The sequence below is a fragment of the Tenrec ecaudatus genome, chromosome 9, assembly GCF_050624435.1.
Source record: "Tenrec ecaudatus isolate mTenEca1 chromosome 9, mTenEca1.hap1, whole genome shotgun sequence".
NCBI classification, from domain to species: domain Eukaryota; kingdom Metazoa; phylum Chordata; class Mammalia; order Afrosoricida; family Tenrecidae; genus Tenrec; species Tenrec ecaudatus.
The window spans coordinates 18306674-18331214 of NC_134538.1; the positions used below are offsets into that span (position 1 = coordinate 18306674).

Below are 24541 nucleotides of genomic sequence, written 5' to 3' on the forward strand. Positions count from 1 at the left end.
ACTGGAAAGGGTATCTGTGTCATGGTGGTGGTGGTGGTGGGGGGGGGGTTTGAACAGAATGCTCCCCTCTACCCCTAAACTGCACCCCAACTTTCCTGAGTCGTCACTCCCGCAGATGGACTGTTCCAGGCACTTCCCTCAGCGCTGGCAGCTGCACATGAACACAGCACACACCCCTCTTACCCATGTGTGTACATATACTAGGACACACGTACACAGCACAGACCACAGTGTGTGCACACAGGTACCCACACCACATGCTACACACACACACGTGCGTACATTCTCAGGCTAGTGTGTTCTGCAGACCCCCGTTGCAGATGGTCCTGCACCTGAGCAGTCTGGGGCCGATTGCATGGGAAGACCTCATGGGACCCCCAACACAAACCTCGTGGGAGAATGAGATGGTTTTGAGGGCAGCAGCTCACTGACAGCAATGACTGAAGCTGTGGGGGTTGTGGGGAGGGGGTGGAGCTGCAGGGATGGGAGGACCCCATGTGGCGCCTCTCAGGGCTGGGAACCCTGACACCAGGCCTGCCCAGGGACCTTCCCCACCAGACAACATGCCCTTCCAAATAGGGTGTCTCGGATGTTCCTTGTACTGTTACATCCAGAAGTTCTGCCAAGATCCGGCTAAACCAAGACCTCGCCGCCACGCAGTCCTTTCCAGTCCACAGAGCAGAGCTGCCCCTGGGGGCTCCCGAAGCTGTCAGCGTTTATGGGAGCAGACAGTCTGCTCTTTCTGTCAAGAAGTGAATGCATAGGTAGATATGCAGATAGATAGATGAACACACTGCATTGAGTGGATGCCGACTCAGTGACCCTGCAGGACAGGGCAGAGCTGCCCCTGTGGGTGTCCCAGCCTGTCAGTCTTACAAGAACAGACAGTCTGGTCTTTCTCCTGAGGAGCTAATGGCTAGATAGATATGTAGGTAGATAAACTAACTGCCATCGGATGCTAACTCACAGTGACCCTGCAGGACAGGGCAGAGCTGCCCCTGTGGGTGTCCCAGACTGTCAGTCTTTACCGGAACAGTCTGGTCTTTCTCCGGTGTAGCAGCTGGTGGGTTTGAACTGCTACCAGGAAGCTCAGCAGTTCATACGCACCAGCTGCTCTGAGGGAGAAAGAGAGGCTGTCAGCTCCCATAAACACTGATGGCCTGGGAAGCCCAGGGGCAGCTCTGCAGGGTCACTGAGTCAGAATTGACTTGATGATACTGTTTTGATTGGGGGTGGGGTTTCTTTGGTCAAAAAGGCCCTCTACTTCAGAAGAAGTAAAGATTGCAGGCCAGATTGTGAGCTGGGCTCTGCTGCTGGCAAGGGCCCCCACCCTTTGGCCTTCTCTACTCTTTCAGTGACAGTAGACAGTGTTCATGACCAAACAACAAGAGAACCCAGGCCATAGAAATGAATTATCCGGAGTGAGAAGAATATTTGGCCAAGAACTAAAACCCCTGATTCTAAAGATGGTGTGGCATAGTTGGGCACGCATTGTGCTATGAACATGAAGGGCAGCAGTTGAAGCCCACCGGCCACCTGCAGGCGAAAGATGAGGCTGTCTGCTCTCGTAAAGATTGACGGCCCCAAGCACCCTGTGCAGGGGCCCTGTGTGTGAGAACCGGCCTGGTGGCAGTGGGTTTGCTCGTGGACAGAAAGGGCTCCTGTGATCTTTGGGTTTCTGAAGCCTGGCCCTGTGAGGTCAGAAAGGAGCTCAACACCTGCTTGGAAAGTGGCCACAAGGCCTTGAGGCAAAAGCTGGGAAAGAAAGTTGGAAACATGACAAGCATCCAAGTGCGCCGTGTGGGGAAGGACAGAATCGTGGGTGGGTGAATGGGACAAACCAAGATGGAGAACAAGCAGCTTTGACATTCAGTCCACACTGGAGGGAGGAGCGCAGTGGGTACCCCTGGCCCTGAACTAATTGGGAAAAGGAAGGGGAACAGTCAAGGGACCCTGTTTGAAGTGACCAGGTGAGAGAGGAGATGTGTGGAAAGCACACGAGGCAGTTATGAGCACCAGCTGGCCACAGCGTGGGCCTGGAGTGGGCCCTTATACATGTGTTACACCTGCACCATCCGTGTTCTCACATCATGTGAGACGTGCATAGGGGACGGCTGTGAGGGCAAGAAGCCACTCTGGAAGCTCACAGCAGGAGCATGGGGTGGGGTCCATTATGTGTGTATTACACCTGCTGCACACGTGCTCACCCCCATGAAGGGGCGTCTGTGAGGACAAGAAACCACTCCTGGGAGCAAGGTCACAGAGTGCGTGGGGACAGCACTCCCCCAACCCCACCTGGTTCCTGAAGCCACATGAAAGAAACACCCAGGGGCCCTCAGAGAGCACGTGAGGAGACTGTGAGGAGCTGAGCACATGCCCAGCTCACAGTCCCACGAATAGGACTACTGTCCTTGGGACCACATGCCTGTGAGGAGGATAGGCGGGTGCTTGCTGTGGGGGGTCCACACGGGCCTGGATCAGCTTCCCCTGGCCTCCCTGGCATGCCCCCCCCAAGCCATCGCATTTGCCCTGAGGACCCCATCGCAGATGGTTCCGTGTGTGAACGGTCAGTAACTTAGGCACATCTTTGGGGAGATGGTCCACAGGTGTAGGGTTGGGTCCCCTGGGGTCCATGGGTATGATGCTTTGTCTACCCCGGCTACCTCTGTCTAGGGGGCTTGCAGGGCACCACAGAGCATGTGGACGGCTCTCAGGGCCTGCGGACCTACGGGATGTGCATGTGCACCAGGCTGTCTGGAAAGGTCTGAGGGCCTTGGAATCCTGCTGAGAAAACGTCAAAATATACACACACTACAATTCCAGGGCAAGGATGCTCTCTGCAGTGATCCCTGGAAGCCCAGCAGGCTCCCCGAGGACTTGCTGCTTCTACTCTGATCTCACCAAGTGTCGACAGGACGTAACATGGCTGCCCAGAGGGGTGGTGACAAACGGGGAAAGGACCGGTGGTGCAGGAACAGTGTTGGCCAGGTGTCAGCCCACCCTGGATGTCAGCAGGCCAGGAGCTTGTCATTGAGCTGTGTGACGGCACTGACAACACTGTTGGCCCCAATGAAGTCACCCGCGGTGATGTGGGTGCCGGGCCCTGGGCACTGCTCAAGGACTCAGAAGCCCAGGCAGGGCAGGTCAGGCAACGTTATGGTCTCCAGGGACTGGGAGGGAAACACCAACACGTAGCCCAGGTTCTCCATCAGGCTGGTGCCAGCCCGACACAGCCTATCTGGAACAGTGCAGAGGGTGCAGGTGGGGGCGGGGGCAGACGGCTCACATCCCACACCTCCATCCCTGCTTCCACACCCCCCCATCCCAGTCCACATCTTAGGGGGGTGGGGTGGAGTGGGGTGGGGTGGGGGGGGGGAGGAGAGGAGGCAGTTTTGAACATAGGCTGCACAATCCTCACAGGCTCAGCTGGAACTGACTTGGGTTTTGTGAGCAGGATCTGTGGCGAAATGATTAAGCACCAGCCAGAAGGTCAGAGGTTCAAACTCGGCATCTGTGGGAGAATGAGCTGGTCCTCTGCTCTTGAGAATATCAGAGCAAAATCCCGCGGGCATTGAATGGATGCCGACTGACAGTGAGCTTGCAGGACAGGGCAGAGCTTCCCTGTGGGTTTCCCAGGCTGTCCGTCTTTACAGGAGCAGAGGGTCTGGCTCCCAAGGAGCAAATGGATAGGTAGATACATAGATGATATATAAACCCACTGACAGATGTTGACTCAGTGACCCTGCAAGACAGCAAAACTGCCCATGTGGGTTTCCTAGGTTGTCAGTTTATGGGAGCAGACAGCCTGGTCTTTTTCCTCCGGGAGCGGCTGGTAGGTTTGAACTGCTGACCTTTGGGTGAGCAGCCCAAGGTGTAACCCACTGTGTGCATGACCTGAAGTTCTCCCTTATAGCAAATAGTTCTGTTGGGTTTCATACATTCACCACCCAGCAACATCACCACCTTTATCTTGTCCCCACATTCTCAATGTTCTTTCCCTGGCCCACCTGTGCATGCACGCACACACCCTTGGAACTACCTGGGGGCTGCCACTCTTAATGGTATCTAGGTATCGGATGAATTCCCTGCTCTGGCTGGTCACAGTTCTGGGTGTCTGCTGAGTCTGGGTCATCGTATGACATCACCACCTGGCTGCCACAAGCCCACAGCTGTCAAAGAGTGGGCACCTCTTGGGGGCAGAGGTGGGAGGAGGAAGCTGGAGGCTGCCTGCTGACACTGCCCACTGCCAGGGCCAGACAGTGACCACCTGTCTTCAGAGGTAGACTCACTCTGAGGGGCCCCCATCATGCAGGCAGGAGCTATCAGAACCAGTGCAAATCACACATTAAAGGTCATTAATGGCCCTCTAAGTTCTCTGTCCCCAACCCCTCTGACCCCCTGAGCAGTAACCTCACTCCCTCATCCAAGAACTGTTCGGTGACCCCTGATGGTACTAACAACCAGCATGTTAGTGGCCAGAGGGCTGGACGTTCATGTGCACCCATGTGTACATTGAAAGGAAAAAAGGCTGGCTGCTTCAGACATAGTCGATGGAAACCCTGTTGGCATGCAGTTCTGCACTGATGCACATGGGAGCGCTGTTGGGAGCTGGAGCCAGCAACCCGCTGCCATGGCTGCCTGGTGGAGTAGTGCTCACTACTGGCTGCTTACCTTGAGGCCAGCAGTTCAAAACCGCCAGCTGTGCTGTCTGTGTAAAGACTGACAGCCTCGGGACCCCACTCTAGAGTAGGGTGGCTCTGCTCAGGGTTCTAACAGTGTCCACAGAGCCAGTGTGACCCAGACTGACCCCATGCAGGGTTCAAACCCTGTCCACAGAGCCGGTGTGACCCAGACTGCCCCCATACAGGCCTCTAACCTTGCCCATGGAGCCACTGTGACAGAGACTCATCCCATGCAGGGTTCAAACCCTGTCCACACAGCCGGTGTGTTCTAGACTGACACCATGCAGGATTCTAACCCTGTCCACAGTGCCAGGGTGACCCAGACTGACCCCCCCCATGCACGGTTCTAACCCAGTCCACATAGCCAGTGTGACCCAGACTGACCCCATGCAGGCCTCTTACCCTGACCACAGAGGCACTGTGACTCAGACTGACTCCATGCAGGATTCTAACCCTGTCCACAGAGCCAGTGTGACCCAGACTTACCACATGTATGGTTCTAACGCTGTCGAAGCCAGAGTGACCCAGTCTGACCCCATGCAGGATTCTAACACTTTCCACAGATGTCGGTGTAACCCAGACTGACCCCATGCAGGTCTCTAATCCTGTCCTTGGAGCCAGTGTGAGCCACACTGACCACATGCAGGATTCTAACCCTGTCCACAGAGCCAGTGTGACGCAGAATGACCCCATGCAGGCCTCTAATCCTGTCGACTGAGCCAGACTGACCCCATGCAGACCTCTAACCCTGTCCACAGAGCCAGTGTGACCCAGACTGACCCAATGCAGGCCTCTAACCTGTCCACAGAGCCAGTGTGACCCAGACTGAACCCATGCCGGGTTCTAATGCTGTCCAGAGAACCAGTGTGATCCAGACTGAGCCCATGCAGGGTTCAATCCCTGTCCACAGAGCCGGTGTGACCCAGACTGACCCCATGCAGGCCTCTAAACCACCCCATGCAGGATTCTAACCCTGTCCATTGAGCCACAGTGCCCCATACTGACCCCATGCAATGGTCTAACCCTGTCCACAGATCCAGTGTGACCCCACGCGGGGTTTTGACCCTGTCCATGGAGCCAGAGTGACTCAGACTGACCCCATGCAGGATTCTAACCCTGTCCACAGAGCCAGGGTGACAAAGAATGACCTCATGCAGGCCTCTAACCCTGTCCACAGAGCCAGTGTGACCCAGATGGACCCCTGCAGGATGCTAACCCAGTCCAGCGAGCCAGTATGACCCAGACTGATACCATGCTGGCCTCTAACCTGTCCACAGAGCCAGTGTGACCCAGATTGACCAGATACAGGCCTCTAACCCTGTCCACAGAGCCAGTGTGACCCAGACTGACCCCATGCAGGCCTCTAACCCTGTCCACGGAGCCAGTGTGACCCAGTGTGACCCAGACTGACCCCATACAGGGTTCAATCCCTGTCCACAGAGCCAGAGTGCCCCATACTGACCCCATGCAGTGTTCTAACCCTGTCCACAGGGTCTGTCAGACCCAGACTAACCCCATGCAGGCCTCTTACCCTGTCCACAGAGCCAGAGGACCCAGACTGACCACATGCAGGGTTCTATCCTGGTACACAGTGCCAGTGTGACCAAGACTGACCCCATGCAGGGTTCTAAACCTGTCCACAGAGCCAGTGTGACCCAGACTGACCCCATGCAGGATTCTAACACTTTCCACAGAGCCAGAGTAACCCAGACAGACCCCACGCAGGGCTCGAACTCTGTCCATGGAGCCAGAGTGACCCAGACTGACCCCATGCAGGGTTGTAACCCTGTCCATGGAGCCAGAGTGACCCAGTCTGACCCCATGCAGGGTTCAAACCCTGTCCACAGATGTCGGTGTGATCCCGACTGACCCCATGCAGGTCTCTAATCCTGTCCTTGGAGCCAGTGTGAGCCACACTGAGCACATGCAGGATTCTAACCCTGTCCACAGAGCCAGTGTGACGCAGAATGACCCCATGCTGGCCTCTAACCCTGTGCACTGAGCCAGCCAGAGTGACCCAGACTGACCCCATGCAGGCCTTTATCCCTGTCCACAGATCCAGTGGGACCCAGACTGACCCCGTGCAGGCCTCTAACACTGTCCACAGAGTCAGTGTAACCCAGACTGACCAGATGCAGGCCACTAACCCTGTCCAGAAAGCCAGTGTGACCCAGACTGACCGCATTCAGTATTCTAACCCAGTCCATTGAGCCACAGTGACCCAGAATGACCCCATGCAGGAATCTCACCCTGTCCACACAGCCAGTGTGACCCAGACTGACCCCATGAAGGGTTCAAATCCTGTCCACAGAGCCGGTGTGAGCCACACTGATGGCATGCAGGCCTCTAACCCTGCCCATGGAGCCAGTGTGACCGAGACTTATCCAATGCAAGGTTCAAACCCTGTCCATAGATCCGGTGTGTCCTAGACTGACCCCATGCTGGATTCTAACCTTGTCCACAGAACCAGAGTATCCCAGACTGACCCGATGCAGTATTCTAACCCTGTCCACAGAGCCAGTGTAATCCAGACTGATCCCATTCAGGCCAACCCTGTCCATATAGCCAGTGTGACCCAGACTGACCCCATGCAGGGTTCTAACCCTGTCCACAGAACCAGTGTGACCCAGACTGACCCCATGCAGGCTTCTAACCCTGTCCATGGAGCCAGTGTGACCCAGACTGACCCCATGCAAGATTCTAACCCTGTCCATGTAGCCAGAGTGACCCAGACTGACCCTTTACAGGCCTCTAACCCTGTCCATGGAGCTAGTGTGACCCAGACGGACCCCAAGCAGGATTCTAAGCCTGTTCACAGAGCGAGTATGGCCCAGACTGACCCCATGCAGGGTTCTAACCCTGTCCACGGAGCCAGAGTGACCCAGACTGACCCCATGCAGGGTTCTAACACTGTCCAAAGAGCCAGTGTGACTGAGGCTGACCCCATGCAGGCCTCTAACCCTGTCCAGAGCGAGTGTGACTCAGAGTGACCCCATGCAGGATTCTAACCCTGTCCACGGAGCCAGAGTGATCCCATGCAGGATTCTAACCCTGTCCACAGAGCCAGAGTGACCCCATGCAGGATTCTAACCCTGTCCACAGAGCCAGGGTGACCAAGAATGACCTCATGCAGGCCTCTAACCCTGTCCAAGGACCGAGGTATATCTATCCCCAGAGAGATCTAACATAAACATATGTGCTTGTCCAGCAGATGGTGAAGCTGCGTGGCAACCTAAGTGGGAATGTAAAACTATGGTTGCGGGAAGCTGGGAACCCATCCACAGGGATGCTTATTCTCATTTTTGGCAAAAAAATAAAATAAACCCCACTTGTGCTCAGTAGGAGCATGTAACCCTCTTAAGTGGCAAGTTAAAAATCACCAGAGTGGTTAACTGGGAAAACCTGTGGAGTCAAATTGTTTGTCAGTGAACCAGACCCTGGTGTCATAGTCACTGTTCAAAAGCGACTTGCTCCTAGAAAAACTGCCCAAGCCATTGGGCCTAACAAAGTATTAACACCCCCCACCCCTCCTGTTAAACCAAAATCCACAACCCGGTCTCATACTCCTAAAACCCTTACCACCATGGTGTCTGCCGCATTCTACCCAAAACCTAAACAAACCAAAATAAACTCCCCCGTGTTGGCAAAAGTAAAAACCCTAAAAACATTTTTTGCTTTTATAAATGCTACTAACCCAAATTTCACCGTTAAATGTTGGCTATGTCTTAACCCGGCACCACTCTATTTTGTAGGAATTAAGTCCGATACCTCCTCAGTAGCCAACATCACACTGTCTGATTATAATAATAACAGTAGTGTGTGCAAGCGGAAGGAAGCCGGAAAAGGTCAGACTTACAAGGGAAAGGATACTGCTACCAAACCAGCTGGAAACCCCAACGGTACAGTCAGTATTGTGCCAGTGTTTCTGTTATACCCAGCTCCAAGGAACGCTTTCGGTTAGTAGCCCCACCAGGAATGCGGTTTGCTTGTTCTACTGGAGTCACTCCCTGCTTGTTCTCCCAAACCTTACTCGCCTCTAACCATTCTGGACTTTGTATATTAGTTCATATTTTACCCCAAGTGTTTCTATATTCAGGGGAAGCCGGTGACAGCATTTTGATACTTATTCCAGAGTCAATAGCCCCTATATTAGTTCCTTTACTTGAGGGACTAGGCATTGCCGGGTCAGCATCAGTAGGGACGGCGGCCTTAATAGAAAAAAAATGAAAATTATAAAATTTTAAGTCAGCAAATAGATGGTTTACAGGATTTTAAAAATCTGTCAGTGATTAAAATGACCCCTCAACTCCCTAGCTGAAGTAGTACCGCAGAACAGACGCGGACTAGATCTCCTGTTTCTCAAACTAGGAGGCCTTTGTATGGCTCTGGGTGAAACTTGCTGTTTCTATGCCAACCACTCAGGAATAATCAAAAATAGCTCAGCCTTAGTGAGAGAAAGATTGAGTGAGTGAGAAGGCAGAAGGAGCCAGGAAGGTTGGTTCCGACAAATGTTTAACTGGTCTCGACTCACCACCTTAATCTCTGGCCTAGCAGGCCCACTGCTTCTGCTTTTAATTAGTTTAATCTGCAGACCGCTAACTGATGAATTGGTGCAGTTTGTACAGGACCGATGCCAATCTGTTAAACTATTGGTGCTAAGTCGTATGAGTGACTGCACATGGAAGATTCACAGGTGTAATGTGAATTCACAGGGAGGAATGTGATAGTTAGCCTAAGTGAAACCATTCTGTAGCAGCCTCCATTTTGTAACCAAACTGTGGAAATTCCCTCCCCTGCCCGTCATTTATCAGGGATTTCAGCTGTGATAAGGTTCCGGAAGCAGAGCGACCCACCCTGATCCCGGAAAAATTCCAAGAATGTTCAAGCTAACCTCAAGTTCTGCTTCTGTTCCTGCCTGCTTGCACAGCTGCAAAGCCCCGGTGTTTAGCCCACCGCATAAAAAAATCTAGTCTGTAAGCAAACGGGACCATTCTCTGCTTGGAGAGCTGGTCCCTGCGCAGGTCTCCTCTTTCTTTCCTATCCCTTTCCCGTAAACTGTTTTGCTTTACCAGAATCTGAGTTGTTCTTGTCTGGTTCATGCACAACAGCACCAGGTCCCGCTCCCTCCACCGTGCTGGGTGCCGGGTCCAGCAGCAGGTGTTTCTGCGCCCGCAGGGCTCCTCCCGCTCAGGGAGCAGGTTCTGGGTGGGGCTCACACTTATCCGCTCACCCCCCACATTCCCTAACCCCCACCACCACCACGTTCCGGCACCCTGCTCACACATGTGCATTCACTTCCCACCCCATGCACCTGGCCCCAGCCTCTCCCATGCCCACTGCTCACACCCCTCCCACAGGTGGGCCCAGGGCTGGCAGCAACCCCTGGCTCTGCCCTCTGCAGACTCGGGAAAAGCGGGGTTCAGGTGCCACTGGCCCCCACCCTGGATCCACACCTTTATTTGGTAAACCCTCAGTACCGACGCGCGCTATAGCCACACTGGAGGGCTGGCAGGCATCCAGGAAAGGTAGGCCTGGCGTCCTGCAGTAGTGAAGGTGGCAGATGGGCTGGGGGACCTCCGCAAGGCGCGGGTCTGCCTCATCACCCAGGGTTGCCCCCATGGTATGGATAGCAGCCACCATCCCCCTTCCAGGCTTACCTCCTCCGCTCATCTAGGGGGCAGCCCGCCTGCGGCCCCTCTGGGGTTCGCTCGTTCAAGAGTGCGTGGAGGGGCTACTCAGTGAAGCGCAGCTCAGAGACGCTAACCAGACCACCTCTCCAAGCTTGGACGTGGGGAGGGGCCACGTCAAAGGTCATGGGGCACGTACGTGAGAGGGGCTGGGGCTTCCGGGTGTTTGGATGGGGGAGGGGGAGGTACAGCACCCCCCAAGATGAAGCCCTCTCCCATCGCACGCTCAGGAGAGGGATAGACGGAGGGACAGACAGAGAAGTCGTCACTGCCACCGAGTGGACACAGACCCACAGCTACCCTGCCGGGCAGGGCGGAGCTTCCCCTGTGGGTCTCCTAGTTTGTTGCTCTTCAGGGGAGCAGTCTGCTTTCTCCCACAGGCGGCTGGTGGGTTCAAACTGCCGACTTCGCAGAGAGTGGGTGGCCAATGGGTCAGCAACTGGGCTACCACACTGGACCCTTCCTGGGTGCTTGGCTTCTCTGGAGCCCAGGTGGGCCCCCTGGTGCCCAGTCTCTTTACCCAGGTGGGCCTTATGGTGCCCCAGTGGTATGTCCCAGGTGAGCTCCCTGGTGCCCAGCCCCTCTTTCCTAGGTGAGTTTCCTAGTGTCCAGCCTTCTCCCTGAGGTGGGTTCCCTGGTGCCCAGGCTCTCTGTCCAGATTGGACATTGGTTACCTGGCTTGTCTGAATCCCAGCTGGGCCCCCTGGTGCCCGGACTCTGTCCTAGGTGAGCCCCCTAATGCCCAGCCTCTCTGTCCCAGATAGAGTCTCTGGTACCCAGCCTCTGTCCCAGGTGGACACTGGGTACCTGGCTTCTCTGGGTCCCAGGTGGGCGCCCTGGTGCCCAACCTCTCTACCCCAGGTGGGCCCACTGGTGCCCAGCCTCTCTGCCCTAGGTAGGCCGCCTGGTGCCTGGCCTCTCTGTCCCAGGTGGGCTCCCTGGTGCCCAGGTTCTCTGTCCCAGTTGGGCCCCCTGGTTCCCGGCCTCTCTGCCCCAGGTAGGCCCACTGGTGCCCAGTCTCTCTGCCCCAGGAAAATCCGGTAGTGCCCAGCCTCTCATTTCCAGGTGGACACTGGGTGCCTGGTTTCTCTGGATGCCAAGTGGGCACCCTGGTGCCAGGCCTCTCTGTCGCAAGTCAGCCTCCAGGTGTCCCAATGGTATGACCCAGGTAGGCCCCATTGTGCCCGGCCTATCTGCCCAGGTGTCCCAATGGTATGACCCAGGTAGGCCCCATTGTGCCCGGCCTATCTGCCCCTATGTGCCCTGGTGCCCAGCCTCTATCCCAGGTGGACACTGGGTGCCTGGCCTCTCTTGCCCAGGTAGGCTTCCTGGTGCCATGCCTCTCAGCCTCTGTGTCCTAGGTGAACCTGCTAGTGCCCAACCTCTCTGTCCCAGGTTGACACAGGTTGCCTGGTGTCTCAGGATCCCTAGTGGCGCCCTGGTACCCGGACACTCTACTCCAAATTGGCCCCCTGGTGCCCAAGTTCTCTGCCCCAGGTGGGCCCCATGTGCTCGGTCTCTCTGTATCAAGTGGGTTCCCTGGTGCCCAGCCTCTCTGTCCCAGGTGGGTTCCCTGGTGCCCAGCCTCTCTGTCCAAGGTGGGTTCCCTGGTGCCCAGCCTCTCTGTCCAAGGTGGGTTCCCTGGTGCCCAGCCGCTCATTTCCAGGTAGACACTGGGTGCCTGACTTCTCTGAATCCCATGTGGGCCCCCTGGTTCCCAGCCTCTCTGCCAAGTTGGCCCCCAGGTGTACCAGTGGTATGACCCAGGTAGGCCCTGTTGTGGCCGGTCTCTCTGCCCCAGATGGGTGCCCTGGTTCCCAGCCTCTATCCCAGGTGGACACTGGGTGCCTGGCTTCTCTGGATCCCAGCAGGGCCCCCTGGTGCCTGGCCTCTCTTCCCCAGGTAGGCTTCCTGGTTCCTGGCCTCTCGGCCTCTGTGTCTTAGGTGAACCTGCTAGTGCCCAACCTCTCTGTCCCAGGTTGACACAGGTTGCCTGGCATCTCAGAATCCCTAGTGGCGCCCTGGTACCCGGACACTCTACCCCAGATTGGCTCCCTGGTGCTCAAGTTCTCTGCCCAAGGTGAACCCCACAGTGCCCAGCCCCTCTGTCCCAGGTGGACACTGGGTGCCTGGCTTCTCTGGATCCGGGGTGGGCCCCCTGGTGTGCAACCTCTCTTCCAGGTAGGTTCCCTGGTGATTGGCCTTTCTTTTCCAGGTAGACCCCCTGGTGCCTAGCTTCTTTCCTAGGTGAATCCCTGAGTACCCAACCTCTCTGTCCCTGGTGGACACTAGGTGCCTAGCTTCTCTGGACCCCAGGTGGGCCCCTTGGTGCCCAGCTGTCCTAGGTGAATCCCCTAGTACCTAGCCTCTCTGTCTCAGGTGGGAACAGGGTGCCTGGTGTTTCAGGATCCAAAGTGGACCCCTGGTTCCCAGCCTCTATACCCCAAGTCGGCCCCATGGTGCCCAGGTTCGCTGTCCCAGGTGGGCCACCTGGTTCCCAGGTTCTGTCCCTCATTGGCCCCCTGGTGCCGGGCCTGTCTGCCCCAGGTGGGCCCCCTTGCGCCCAGTCTCTGCCCCAAATGGTGCCTGGGTACTCCTCTGGGAATCCCGGCTGAGCCCCCTCACTCACTGCACGGCCGGTCTCCAAAGGGCTGTTCTTAGCTCACAAGCCACATCCACCAGGGTGGCAGTGAAGGAGGCAACAAGCTCATTGGGCAGCTGGGAGGGGAAGCCGATGGTGTCCACGTACAGCACCGTCAGGCGCGAGGGCAGGGAGCCCGTGTATGCTGTCATGTCCAGGGTGGCAAACAGCTGGTCCCAAGGCTGTGTGGCTGCATCTCCCGTCAAGGCCTGGATCAGGCTGGTTTTCACTGTAGAAGGAGCGACAGGGCAGAGGTCACATTGCAGAGCTTAGCCCAAGAAGCTAGCCCCCGTCTCCGCTGGTGCAGTGGGCTGTTGAGGATGAGCCTGGGACACCCCACACGGGCAGTTGTCAGGGCCTCAACCCTTCTCCCTGCAAGTCCCTGGAAGCGAAGCTGGCAGACCATTCTTGGGCTCCAAGAGTAACCATCTCTCCTCCCCACCGGCAATGACTGGACAATGAGATGCAGGGAGAACATGCCAGCAGTGGAAAATCCCGGCAACTGCGGGCACAACGCCTTCCCAAAGGGAGCCTCCTCGGCCTCTCCTTGAAAAACCCACCACTCTCCTCACTGTGCGCAACTTCCCTGGGCTACCTGCTAGACCACAGAACCTCATCCAGGAGCTGCTTTTCTAATAAAGAGCTGGGACAGCCTCGTAACTTTTTCTGTTTGTCCTCGTGCCTCAGTTTGTCCTCACAAATCTGCCCTGGCCTAGAGGGTACAGGCTGCTGTGAGCCAGGACTGGTCCCGTGGCGACAAAAGGGTTTGGCTTTTGAAGTTGGAACTTGCTCCCGAAACACCCAGCGAGGTCGAAGTCACTGTGGTATCTGCGAACCAATAACCAACCTGCTCACGGGGTCCATCCAATCTACAGCGATCCCATGCACGCCTCTAACCCTGTCCACAGGGTCAGACCCAGACTGATCCCATGCAGGGTTCTAACCCTGTCCACAGAGCCAGAGTGATCCAGACTGACCAGATGCAGGCCTCTAACCCTGTCCACAGGGCCAGTGTGATCCAGATTAACCCCAGTGTGATCCAGATTAACCCCATGCAGGCCTCTAACCCTGCCCACAGAGCCAATGTGACCCAGAATGACCCATGCAGGATTCTAACCCAGTCCAGAGCCAGTTTGACCCAAACTGACCCAGTGCAGGCCTCTAACCATGTCCATGGAGTCAGAGTGACCCAGGCAGGGTTCTAACCCTGTCAAGAGAGCCAGTGTGACCCAGACTGACCCCATGCAGGCCTCTAACCCTGTCCCCAGAGCCAGTGTGACCCAGACTGACCCCATGCAGGGCTAAAACCCTGTCTACCAAGCATGACCCAGATTGACCACATCCAGGCCTCTAACCCTGTCCACAGAGCCAGTGTGACCCAGACTGACCCCATGCAGGCCTCTAACCCTGTCCACAGAGCCAGTGTAGCCCAGACTGACTCCATGCAGAATTCTAACCCTGTCCACAGAGCCAGTGTGACCTAGACTGGCCCCATGCAAACCTCTAACCCTGCCATGGGGGCTAGTCCCACACAGACTGATCCTATACAGGGCTTCTAAACCTGTCACTGTTCACAGAAGCAGAGAGCCTCATCTTCCTCTGGAGAAAAGGCTGGTGGGTTTGAACGACTGCCCCTGTAGTAGGCAGCCCTGCGCTGAACTCAAACCCCACCAGGGACCCTCCTGAAATGGACACAGGAACAAAACCCCCATGGCCAGTGAGTCTTTTATGACTGTGACCCTGAGGGTCAGGGTAGAACCGCTCTGTGAGTTCCCGAGACTGTCAGTCTTCACGGGAGCAGACGGCACAGCTCCTTCGGAGAGGCTGGTGGTTTGAAGCACTGACATGGTGGTGAGGGGTCCACAGTGACCCGCTGTGCCCACTGGCTACTGAGGAGTTTCGTGGTAGTTGACGGGCTTGGAAGCCTCCTGGTGCCACAGGCAGCCCATGTACCCGGTGTGGCAATTGCTGTCACGGGGGAGGCTGGCCCAGTCCAGGGTGACATCACCCCACCGACAGGCTCCCAGCCTGCCCTGTCCTGGGCCCAGTCAATCAGCTGGCTGAGGCCCACGGGATGGTCAGGGGCTGATGTGTGCACGCAGTGGCCAGCCTTGCTTCCCAGTCCGTCTCAGTTGGGACGCCCCACCGAAGCAGGGGCACATGACTGAAGGGTGGATGGGGACTACTTGTGAGGTGCCCTGTCGGGGAATGGTTCCCACTGGTGCTTCAGGAAGCGGATGGTCCTAGCACTAACCCACCAAGACCTGAGGAAGCACCACGGTGGGGATGACCCATCCTGACCACTGACCACAGTCGCTGTGGACCACGGGTCACTCCTCACCAGGCTGTGTGCCCATGTCTCCTCCTCATCACTGTCTGTGTTTCCACGTCCTCTCATCACAGTCTGTGTCCACGTCCCCTCTTCAGTCTGTGTGCCCACGTCCTCTCATCAGTCTGTGCCCACATCACCTCTTCAGTCTGTGTGCCCATGTCCTCTCATCAGTCTGTGCGCCCATGCCGATGCCCCTGATCAGTCTGTGCGCCCATGTCCCCTCATCAGTGTGTACCCACATCCCCTCATCCCAAGTCTCTGTGCCCACGTCCGCTTATCAGTTTGTGTGCCTATATCCCTTCATCACACTCTATGCCCACATCCTCTCCTCATCGGTCTGTGTGCCCACATCACCTCATCAGTCTCTGTACCCACATCACGTCCTCATCAGTCTGTGTGCCCATGTCCACTCATCACAGTCTCTGTGCCCACATCCACGCATCAGTCTGTGTGCCCACATCACCTGCTCATTACCGTCTGTGTACCCACATTCCCTCACCAGTCTGTGTGCCCACGTCACCTCGAGATCACAGTCTGTGCGCCCACATCACCTCCTCATTACCGTCTGTGTACCCACATTCCCTCATCACAGTCTGTGTGCCCATGTCAACCCCTCAGTCTTTATTCCCCCACATCAACCCCCGCCATCTGGGCAGCCCTCCTCATGCCCTAGTTTCTCACTACAGTTTGTGTACCCCATGACGGCGACCGTGGGGAGCTCGCGGCCCTGCAGCTGCTGGCGCAGCAGTCTCCGTTTGGTGACAAGGTTCTGCAGCGCCTCCTTGATCCGTGCCTTCCTGTCCTTCAGCAGATGCTGCTGCTCTTGCTGGAACATCTCTCCTGCAGCGCCCGACAGAGGGGGTGTGTGTGAGCATTGCATCTGCGCCTGTGTGCATGACATAATCCCAGGGTGGGGATGAGAATGGGACCCTGGGCCTGCATGAGAGCCGTGAGCATGGAACCTATGGATGATATCATCCCAGGGCGGGGGTGGGGGGAACCATCCAGGGCATGTTCTGTGCCACCAAGTTCACATCACAACAGTGTCCTGAGCTCACCCTGGAGCAAGGGTGCCCATATCCTACAGGAGTGGTGTCCTTCTAACAGAGGAGGTGGGACACAGAGGGGAGATGGCCACATAGAGATGGAGGCACAGGTTGGAGAGATGCGGACACAAGCTCAGGAATGTCCAGGGCCCCCAGGAGCTGGGAGAGACCATGAGGAAGGACCCTCCCCTGGAAGCCTCCTGAAGGAGCCCAGCCCTGCCCACGCCTGAACCTCCTCAGACTCCGGGTCACCAGATCTGGGAAACAATGTTATTACATGAAGCCTTGGATTTCTGTCCCCTTGCTGTGGCCCTCTGGACGCATGAGCCCTGAGGTGTGAACATGCCGCAGGAACCCCGAGTCACCTGAACACCCACCCTCCTAGGCATCTGGCAAGGTCCCCCTCCCCGACTCCCAAAGGGCAGGCCATGAGCACACACACCTGAGGCCATGATATAGTGAGAGCCCCCACCCTGTCGGTCTAGAGGGGATGGGTCCTCCTTCGGGTTGGACCTGGTGCAGAAACAGGAGGCATGTTGGCTGCAGAAGTGGGTCATCCCCTCCCCGCCCGTCACATGCTGCCCCCATGTCCCCCATGCTGACACTGTCTGCGATGGCATCTGCTCGGCAGCCTCTTTGAGGTGCACCACAGACGAGGGCACCAGGCCCGGAATCTGCCACCAGCACTCACAGGGTGCTCAGCAGTGAGGGTCAGAGGTCCACCCTAGGGCTTACCGCTGCCCAACACTGTCTTCTGCTGTCCATGACACACCACTGCCCCACTGTCCATGACTCATCATAGCCACACTGTCCTCTAGTGTCCATGATCCTCTGTTGTCTGTGCTGTGTCAGGGTGGGAGGCGACAAAGGCTGCCAGCACACACCTGAGCAGGGGGATCTCAGAGTCTTTGGGAAACTAACACTGAGAGACATATGGTGAGGACTATATTCCCTAATTTTTAACAGAGGGCATCTGGAAAGCTAGCCTTCCCTGGTAGGAAAGCCTCCACCTTGGTGAGTCAGAGCTAAGTCCAAGTACACCATCCTGCTTTAATTATCGTTCCCAGCGATTCCCCCGACGAGCTATGCTGCCTTAAAGTGAGCACAGGGTTGATTTTAGGTCCCTAGAGTAGTAGACACCCTGTTGCTACCTCTTCCCGCCCTGTCACCCAGCCCCACTCGCACCTTCCCCCAATGCAGGTCTGAGGTTTCCTCACCTGTGAGCTCAGGGACCTGACTGTTGGTGCCACCCACCTTGTGACAGTATGTATGATTGAATATGCATGTCTTTGGGCTACCTGTAAATATCCCAAGTTAGTAAAGACAGCCTCGCTTCTCTCCCAGTTCCACATGGATCACCAAGAGGGGCTGAGGTGAGCATGCTACCATAAAATGTATCTTACTCCTACATTTAATCTCTCCCTTATCATTCCTATACTCTTTGACTTTACTGTAATCTTCTTATGTTATAACCGTACAACTAGGCCTACTGACCCTTTGGTTGTCAGAAGCTGGTTTCCTCTAACAAGAGTCTACCTGAGCAGGGGTATCCCAGAGTCTGCTGTGCAGGGGGGAATCCCAGTCTACCTGTGCAGGGGGAATCCCAGAATCTACCTAAGCAGGAGGATTTCAGAGTCTACTTGAGCAGGGAGGATCTCAGCCAGGGCCAGCTGCAGCCAGGTCTCCCTGGGGCAGGCGTAGCAGCTGAGGATGTACAACACAATGGTGAAGCAGTCAAACACCTGCACGCCCCAGGCCGCCTCCAGTTCCTTCTGCAAGGGCCAAGAGGGGAGCATCTGAGGGCACAGCTGGGCACCGAACAAACCGGAGCATGTGGCAACCACCTGGGCAGATGTGCAGCTGGGTGTTCAGCACACCTGTGCAGGGGGGCATGTTTGAGGACATGAACACCTGGCCAAGTACACATCTGAGCAGGGAACTACCCTGGAACATGATACACAACTGAGCAGGTGGCATACCTGGTCGATGCAAATCTAGGCAGAGAATGCACCTGCACACCTGGGCAGGCATACACACCTGAGTAGGTGACTCACAGGCAGGTATTAGACTTACGGACTTGATTTGGGCTGGGCAGGTATACACACCTGAGTAGGTGACGCACAGGCCGACCATACCTGGGCAGGTGGCCGTGGATAAAGTGGGGCTATCCCTCTGTTTGTTCCCGACTTGATCGTCCTGCTGCAGGCTCTGACCCCCACATGTGTCAATGGTCACACCTGGTAGCTGTAGGTGCTCGGCCCAGGTGTATGAGTACCTTTTGTCAGGAGGCATTCTCTCCACATTCAGAAAGACAGACGTGACTTCTGGGGATCCTCGGAGCTCCTCTAACAGAAGAGGACGTCACAGGAGTCTGGTGCCCTCACACACCTGCCCTAGAAGTCATTCTGAGGACAGTGGGTGCCTCCGGGGTGCACAGGACAGCCACACAGTGGGCAGAGGGGAAGTCTGGGGTCTCCTTGCAGGTGTGTGACCCCCACAGCCCTGTCAGGTCAGGCAGATTATTGGCAGCATGTCTGACGGGGTCTGGGGTGGGGGGGGGGGGGGCTATGCCGCAGGTACGGTGGTCAAGGGATACAAGTGTCTGAGGACAGCAGGGGCCCTGTATTCAGCATGGAGACTGGGGCAACAGGTGCCGAGGGGGCGCCTGCCCAGGGCCAGCGGGTGCATGGCAGCAGGTCCCACCTCCACGTCTGAGGTTCAGGGCTAAAAGCCCTGGGCTTCTCCAGGGACCGGGCTGCAGCCTATGCCAATATTGGAAGAGCTTGCCAGCTGTGGGGTGGACCGGGGCGTTGGATGGGCGAGCAGGTTGGGGAAGAGGAGTCTGCGCCGCCAACCCCCATAGCGCTCCTGTCAGCTGCTCCAAGTTGCCTCGGCCAAAGACCAGCAGGCTGTCGGGCGGCTTCCTGGGCACCACCAAGCTCTCCACCACCGACCAGCAGTCCAGCGTGTGACCCAGAGACGGAGTCAGCCACCGGCCACTCTGCTGCGGCCGGAGGAAAATATGGGGCGGGGGAAAAAAACCCCGAGGGCCCCACCCCCTCTTGTTGCCACGCCCAGAAACCCCGACCCTCCAAGCCCAGGACATTCGGAGGCAACCCCGCCCCGCCTCCTAACCCCCAGAAGTCTAACCTCGGTGGCCCCGCCCTGAGCATTAGGCCCGCCCCCGGGAGCCCGCCCCGTCCCCTCCGGTCCGCATCGGCTTCAGTGGGACCCACTAGCTGTCTGGGTGGAGTGGGCACGCGCGCGCGCGGGCGCCAGCCGGCAGCCAGAGCCTCTTCCTCGTCCCCCTTCTCCTCTCCTTCCGAGTCTTCTGGCTCCTCTCCCCGGGCTCCCGCAAGCCGCACGGGGGAATCGTTCTCTGCCCCCGCGGCCGCCCGCCCAGAGCCCGGGTCGGGGCTGGGCGGCTGTGAGTCTCACGAGAGAGCCAGAGCCCCCGCGGAGGACAGCCCGGAGGGTCATAATTCGCTTCTGCCGCCGCTGGGGGCGGGGCTTCTGACGAGTCTCCATTGGCCGCACCCAGTCACGTGTTCTCTGAAGCTGAAGCCCAGCCAGGCGGCCCTGATCTAGACATGGCGACTCGGTTGATGCTATCTTCCCTAGGAGCCCAGCTTGGGGTTCCCGACTGCGGGGCATCTCAGGATTCGTGGCAGGGCAGCAGTTAAGTGCTCACCGCTGACTGACACTCATTTGTTCAAGCCTGCTAGCAGTCCCGCTGAAGCAAGACCAGGTGATCACCAGCCTTAGACACTCTGTAGTGTCACGTGGGGTCTCTGTGAGTGGGAAGGGACTCGAGGGCACCTGACCACCAAACGAGCTGTGGACCCACCCTGGTCCCTCCTAGTGCCCTAGTGGCACCGTGGTTAAGCGCTGTAAATGGAAAAACCAGCGGCTTGAACCCAAGGTGGGTGAAAAGACAGGCAGCCTATTTTCATCAAGATCCTCGAGCCGGTTCGCCTCAGAGCAACCTGATGTACAAAAGCACAAAACACGGCGGGGCTGCACTATCCTCACCAGCGTTAAGTTTGAGTCCATGGCTGCAGCCGTCTGTCTGCCCATCTGCTTGAGGGCCTTCCTCCTTTTCCCTGCTCCTCCACTTTACCAAGCAGGATGCCCTTCTCTAGGGGCTGGTCTCTCCCCACAGCATGTCCAAAGTACGCGAGACCAAGTCTCGCCATCCGATTGGAAGCCTAGGCCACATTGTGAGGCAGTTCTCTGTAACAGGGGCCACTGAGTCAGAATGAACTTGGAATATCAGCAAGCCTCAGAAACCCAACCTCCCTTCAGGACGCCTGGGAGCCCCGAGGTGGGAGATCTAAGGGCAGGTCAGGAAGAGCTTCCCGCCACTAGTGCATAGTGTGGAGTCAGCTTTCCTTTTCATGAGTGCCCCAGCCCTGCTTCGAACTCGGGCCCCACAGAATAACTATGTTCCCTTCAAACTAGCTTCTCTATTTGCATTAGGCCAGGTTGACTAGAGAAACAAGTCCAGTGACACTCATATGTGTGAGAGTTTTCTATCAAGAACTAATTATGCATCAAGAAAACATCCCAGCCCAGATCAAGTCCGTAAGTCCAATACTAGTAAATAATTAGCTCCTCAGACTCATGTAGCCATATGTAATGATGCAGAATGCAGGAAGATCACAGGTCAGCCAGTGTAGAATCTTGTGGACCCAATAGCGGTGGACACATCTCCAGGGCTCCCGGAGGTCTTCTGGCTCATCAACAAGAAGGTGGAGGCAGAGATAGAGGGGACGTTCCCGGGCCCTCCCTATGAGGATGCCACACCAACAAGGAAGCGCCTTCAAGCTGAGATTTGATTGACAGGTAGATTCCACCCCTATCCTTCAAGTTCACAAGGAATTCTGTAACGCCCACACCACTCACCAGAATAAAGGCTCATTTGTTTACGCTGATACATAAATAACAGTTTATATTAATGCACTGCACTAATCCTGGAGAACAGAGAGATGTGTAGGGCCTGGCTGATGTGATTGTCATATGGGGTTACCAGAGAAATAGGAGCAATCTGTCTGGTCTTCAGGAACTTCAAATCCCTGAAGGAAAGAGAGTGGTTGGTGTGTGTGTGAGTGTGTGTGTGTGTGTGTGTGTATGTGTACAGTACCAGGGCCACCTGGTCAAGTTTCAGGAGTGCCTTGAACCACGCTTTAGTCAATGCAATCGTGCAGCCACAGCAGCAGCAGCAGCAGAACCACCACCACCTCTGCCATCCAGTCTGCCCGCCCCAAACCTACTAACTCACCACCCCTGGGTGCCCTCTGTTTGAAGCGGATCAATCCCATCAAACAGACAGAAGCATCGCTTTGTCTTTGTCACGCTTAGGGTTCATTCTTCACTGCCATCGTATATAGGGGGATATGGGGCTGAAGTTTCAAACATACACCCTCCCTTCCTACCCTCCTCTCGCTGCGCAGGCCCTCTTCCTTTGTGAAGAGAGGTGATGGATGGATGGATGGATGGATGGATGGATGGATGGATGGATGGATGGATGGATGAGAGAGATAGAGAGACAGAGAAACAGAGAAACTTTGCGCAGGAGGGCCTTCTCTAGGCTCTCAGAGTGACTGGGAGTAGGAGGGAGCGGTGGCCGGTCCCACCATGTGCGCCTTAGCGCACACGCGCGTGGCCTAAGGGTTGACCTGACGGGACTCCCAGTGATTCCCCCTAGCGGCGACGAGGAGGACGGCAGGATCTCTTCTAGGCAGCTGCTGGTCTACTCACCTCTTGCGTCCGGGGGCGGCCCCGGGGTTCCCGGCCTTGCCCGGGAACCCCGGGCCGCCCCTCGACTTTTTCCTTCTCTTCTTTTCCTCTCCCCTCGCCACCTCCCTGGTCGACCCGGGCCGACCCAGGGACAGGGAGACAGGCGCGCCCGCGCGCCTCTTAGTCAGCAGGGAGGGAGAGATGGGATGCGCCCGGCTGGCCCCCACGCGTCCGCCATGCGCAGCGCCGCGCAGCGCAGACAGACAACCCTCAACATGGCAGACTGGGCCAGGGACGCACACTGGGCCACCAGGCGGAGCGAGCGGGCGACAAGGGTCCAACCTCCCCCTCTCCCCGCCCTCGTGCCCCCGATATGCCCGACCCAGGCACGCGAGCAAGCAAGCGACACAAAAACCTTGTGTCAAGGGCTGACTTTCACAATGAGATCACAGCCATCGATCGTGCTGCCTTGCCTGCCTGCCTGCCTGCCTCTCGCTACCTACCTCCCCACCACCTAACTCCCACTCTCACTCTCACTTCCTACCTACCTACCTATGCCCTACCTCACCTCCCCACCTCACTCCCACTCTCACTCTCACTCACTCTCACTTCCTCCCTACACCCTAACTCCCACCACTACCTACCTACCTACCTACCCCGCCCCCACTACCTCCCCTATCCCCTCCACCCTACCACACACAAAACGCAAAGTAATGTAACAGCTAATTTAGTTCCCCAGACGGGGAGGGGGGCGGGGGGAACAACACGGCTCAGCTTGAATCACTTTCATGAAACAGTTAGTAGTAGCCTGGAAATCCTTCGTCTTGCAAGGGCTGCTCCGTCCAAGGTCAAGGAAGCAGACAGCAGAGTCTTCCAGAGAGAGATGCACTCAGTCCAGCCAGAGGCAGCAGGCAGCCAGATGGGTCCCCCACGCTTAGACAGATCACCGGATGCGACCGTCCCAAGCTCAAGTCAAGTGTACTATCGCACCAGCGGCATGGCAATGCACATCTGAAAGGGGGGAAAAAAACCCTCAAGCTTTAGTGGCAGGATCCATGGGTCAGGTGCCCTGCCCCCCCCCCCCCCACAGGTTGTAGACATTAGTTCACAATTGGAGTCACACGGTGGGGTGACACCGCAAGAAAGCGAGATAACCTGGGCTTACAGAGTCATTTATCTCTCTGCCCACCGGATCAAAATGACGACCTTATTACACCCCAACTGTTGTTATAGGCCAGGTTGGCACAGTAAGCCGATCACACCACCCAACATATCACGCTCACCCCCCCACCCCCCAAGGTCCCCTCTCTATCCCTTTCCTATAGGGAAAGGAAAAACGTCTTTGCAACCAACCCCCCCTCCCCCTCTTGTGGGCCTCTCAATGAAAACCAAAGCAAACAGCAGAGACTGTGGCGTAGACGCCTCCCGCAAGTCATATCCACCCGGCCTGTTGGACATAAGGGCTTCGCCCCAACCTCTCTGCCTTGGGAACCTAATGAAAACGCCCCGCCCAGGGGGAAACTTCCCCAGGGCCCCCTTGACATAATACAGACCTCGTTAATAGGCGCCGCTGAACTTTTACCCTGGCCTGTGTCCTCAGAATACACTGACTGTGTTGGCCAGGCGCGTCCTTTGCATCATGCACCCCCCCTCCCCCATCATAACACCCTTCACAGTTCTCCACTGTCCCAAGAATGTTTCCCCCGGTGGGGGCGGGGGGAAGGACAGCCCCTACAATGAATCGTGGGCTCAACAGGCTAAATCGTACAGCGGAGAGATAGATGGAAGTCCTATATAGAATGAGATGGAAATGACAGAGGCAGACACAGCTCAGGGGTAAAGCTTGCTCACTCTCAGCTGCACTTGGTGGTCCGCTAGACTCAATGGGGCAGCCTAACCTTGCTCACTCTCAACCTCTACCACTACCACCCTGATGGGAAGCAAGCGGGCCCTCCCTCCCTCCCTCCCTCCCTACCTACCTACCTATGGTGGCATAAACAGTGGTGTCTGTCTGCTTACTCTAGAGGTCTGACCACCCTGAGGGAGAATAACCCAGAACCTACCTTGGGTGAATAACCTTTCAGTGGGATATGCCTGGGGGAGAGACAACTCGGGAGAAAGCTTGGCTTCCCACATTCCCCACCCCCCAGGCTGACTTCTGTGGGGGGCCCAGGCTGTGGTCCTTACCCACCTTTAGAAAAGCAGATGCCTTACAGAATAGGAGGGAGGGGCAGCTGTGTTTGAGAAACTTGGACTCTGAACTAGAACTAGTACTCTACAGTCAGGGTTAGATTGCTCACTCACTCACTCAAACCAGTCGCAGCATCCCCAACCCCTTGCTCCAGGTAGCCGCTTGGGTCAGAAAGACCCATACGCTGCCCACGCCGGAAGGCGGACAGTAGCGAGCATGCGAA

At 56.7% G+C, this 24541-nt stretch overlaps 1 protein-coding gene across 1 annotated transcript; it reads right to left on the reverse strand.

Moving 5' to 3' along the window:
- Positions 1–3122: 3122 nt before the first annotated feature.
- LOC142457117 (putative GTP-binding protein 6) lies at positions 3123–16177 on the reverse strand. Its single transcript, XM_075558476.1, has 3 exons — positions 16024–16177; positions 13036–13239; positions 3123–3238 (listed from the first exon to the last, which is right to left on the reverse strand). The coding sequence occupies exons 1-3, from the start codon at positions 16175–16177 to the stop codon at positions 3123–3125; spliced, it is 474 nt and encodes a 157-aa protein (XP_075414591.1).
- Positions 16178–24541: the final 8364 nt, after the last annotated feature.

Coding starts and splice junctions, on each gene's coding strand:
- LOC142457117 (XM_075558476.1), bottom strand. CDS start 16,177: ATGTTCCAGCAAGAGCAGCAGCATCTGCTGAAGGACAGGAAGGCACGG. Junction 13,240..16,023: donor CATGGGGTACACAAACTGTA/GTGAGAAACTAG, acceptor CTCCTTCTACAG/TGAAAACCAGCCTGATCCAG. Junction 3,239..13,035: donor CACCCTGGTGGATGTGGCTT/GTGAGCTAAGAA, acceptor GCACTGTTCCAG/ATAGGCTGTGTCGGGCTGGC.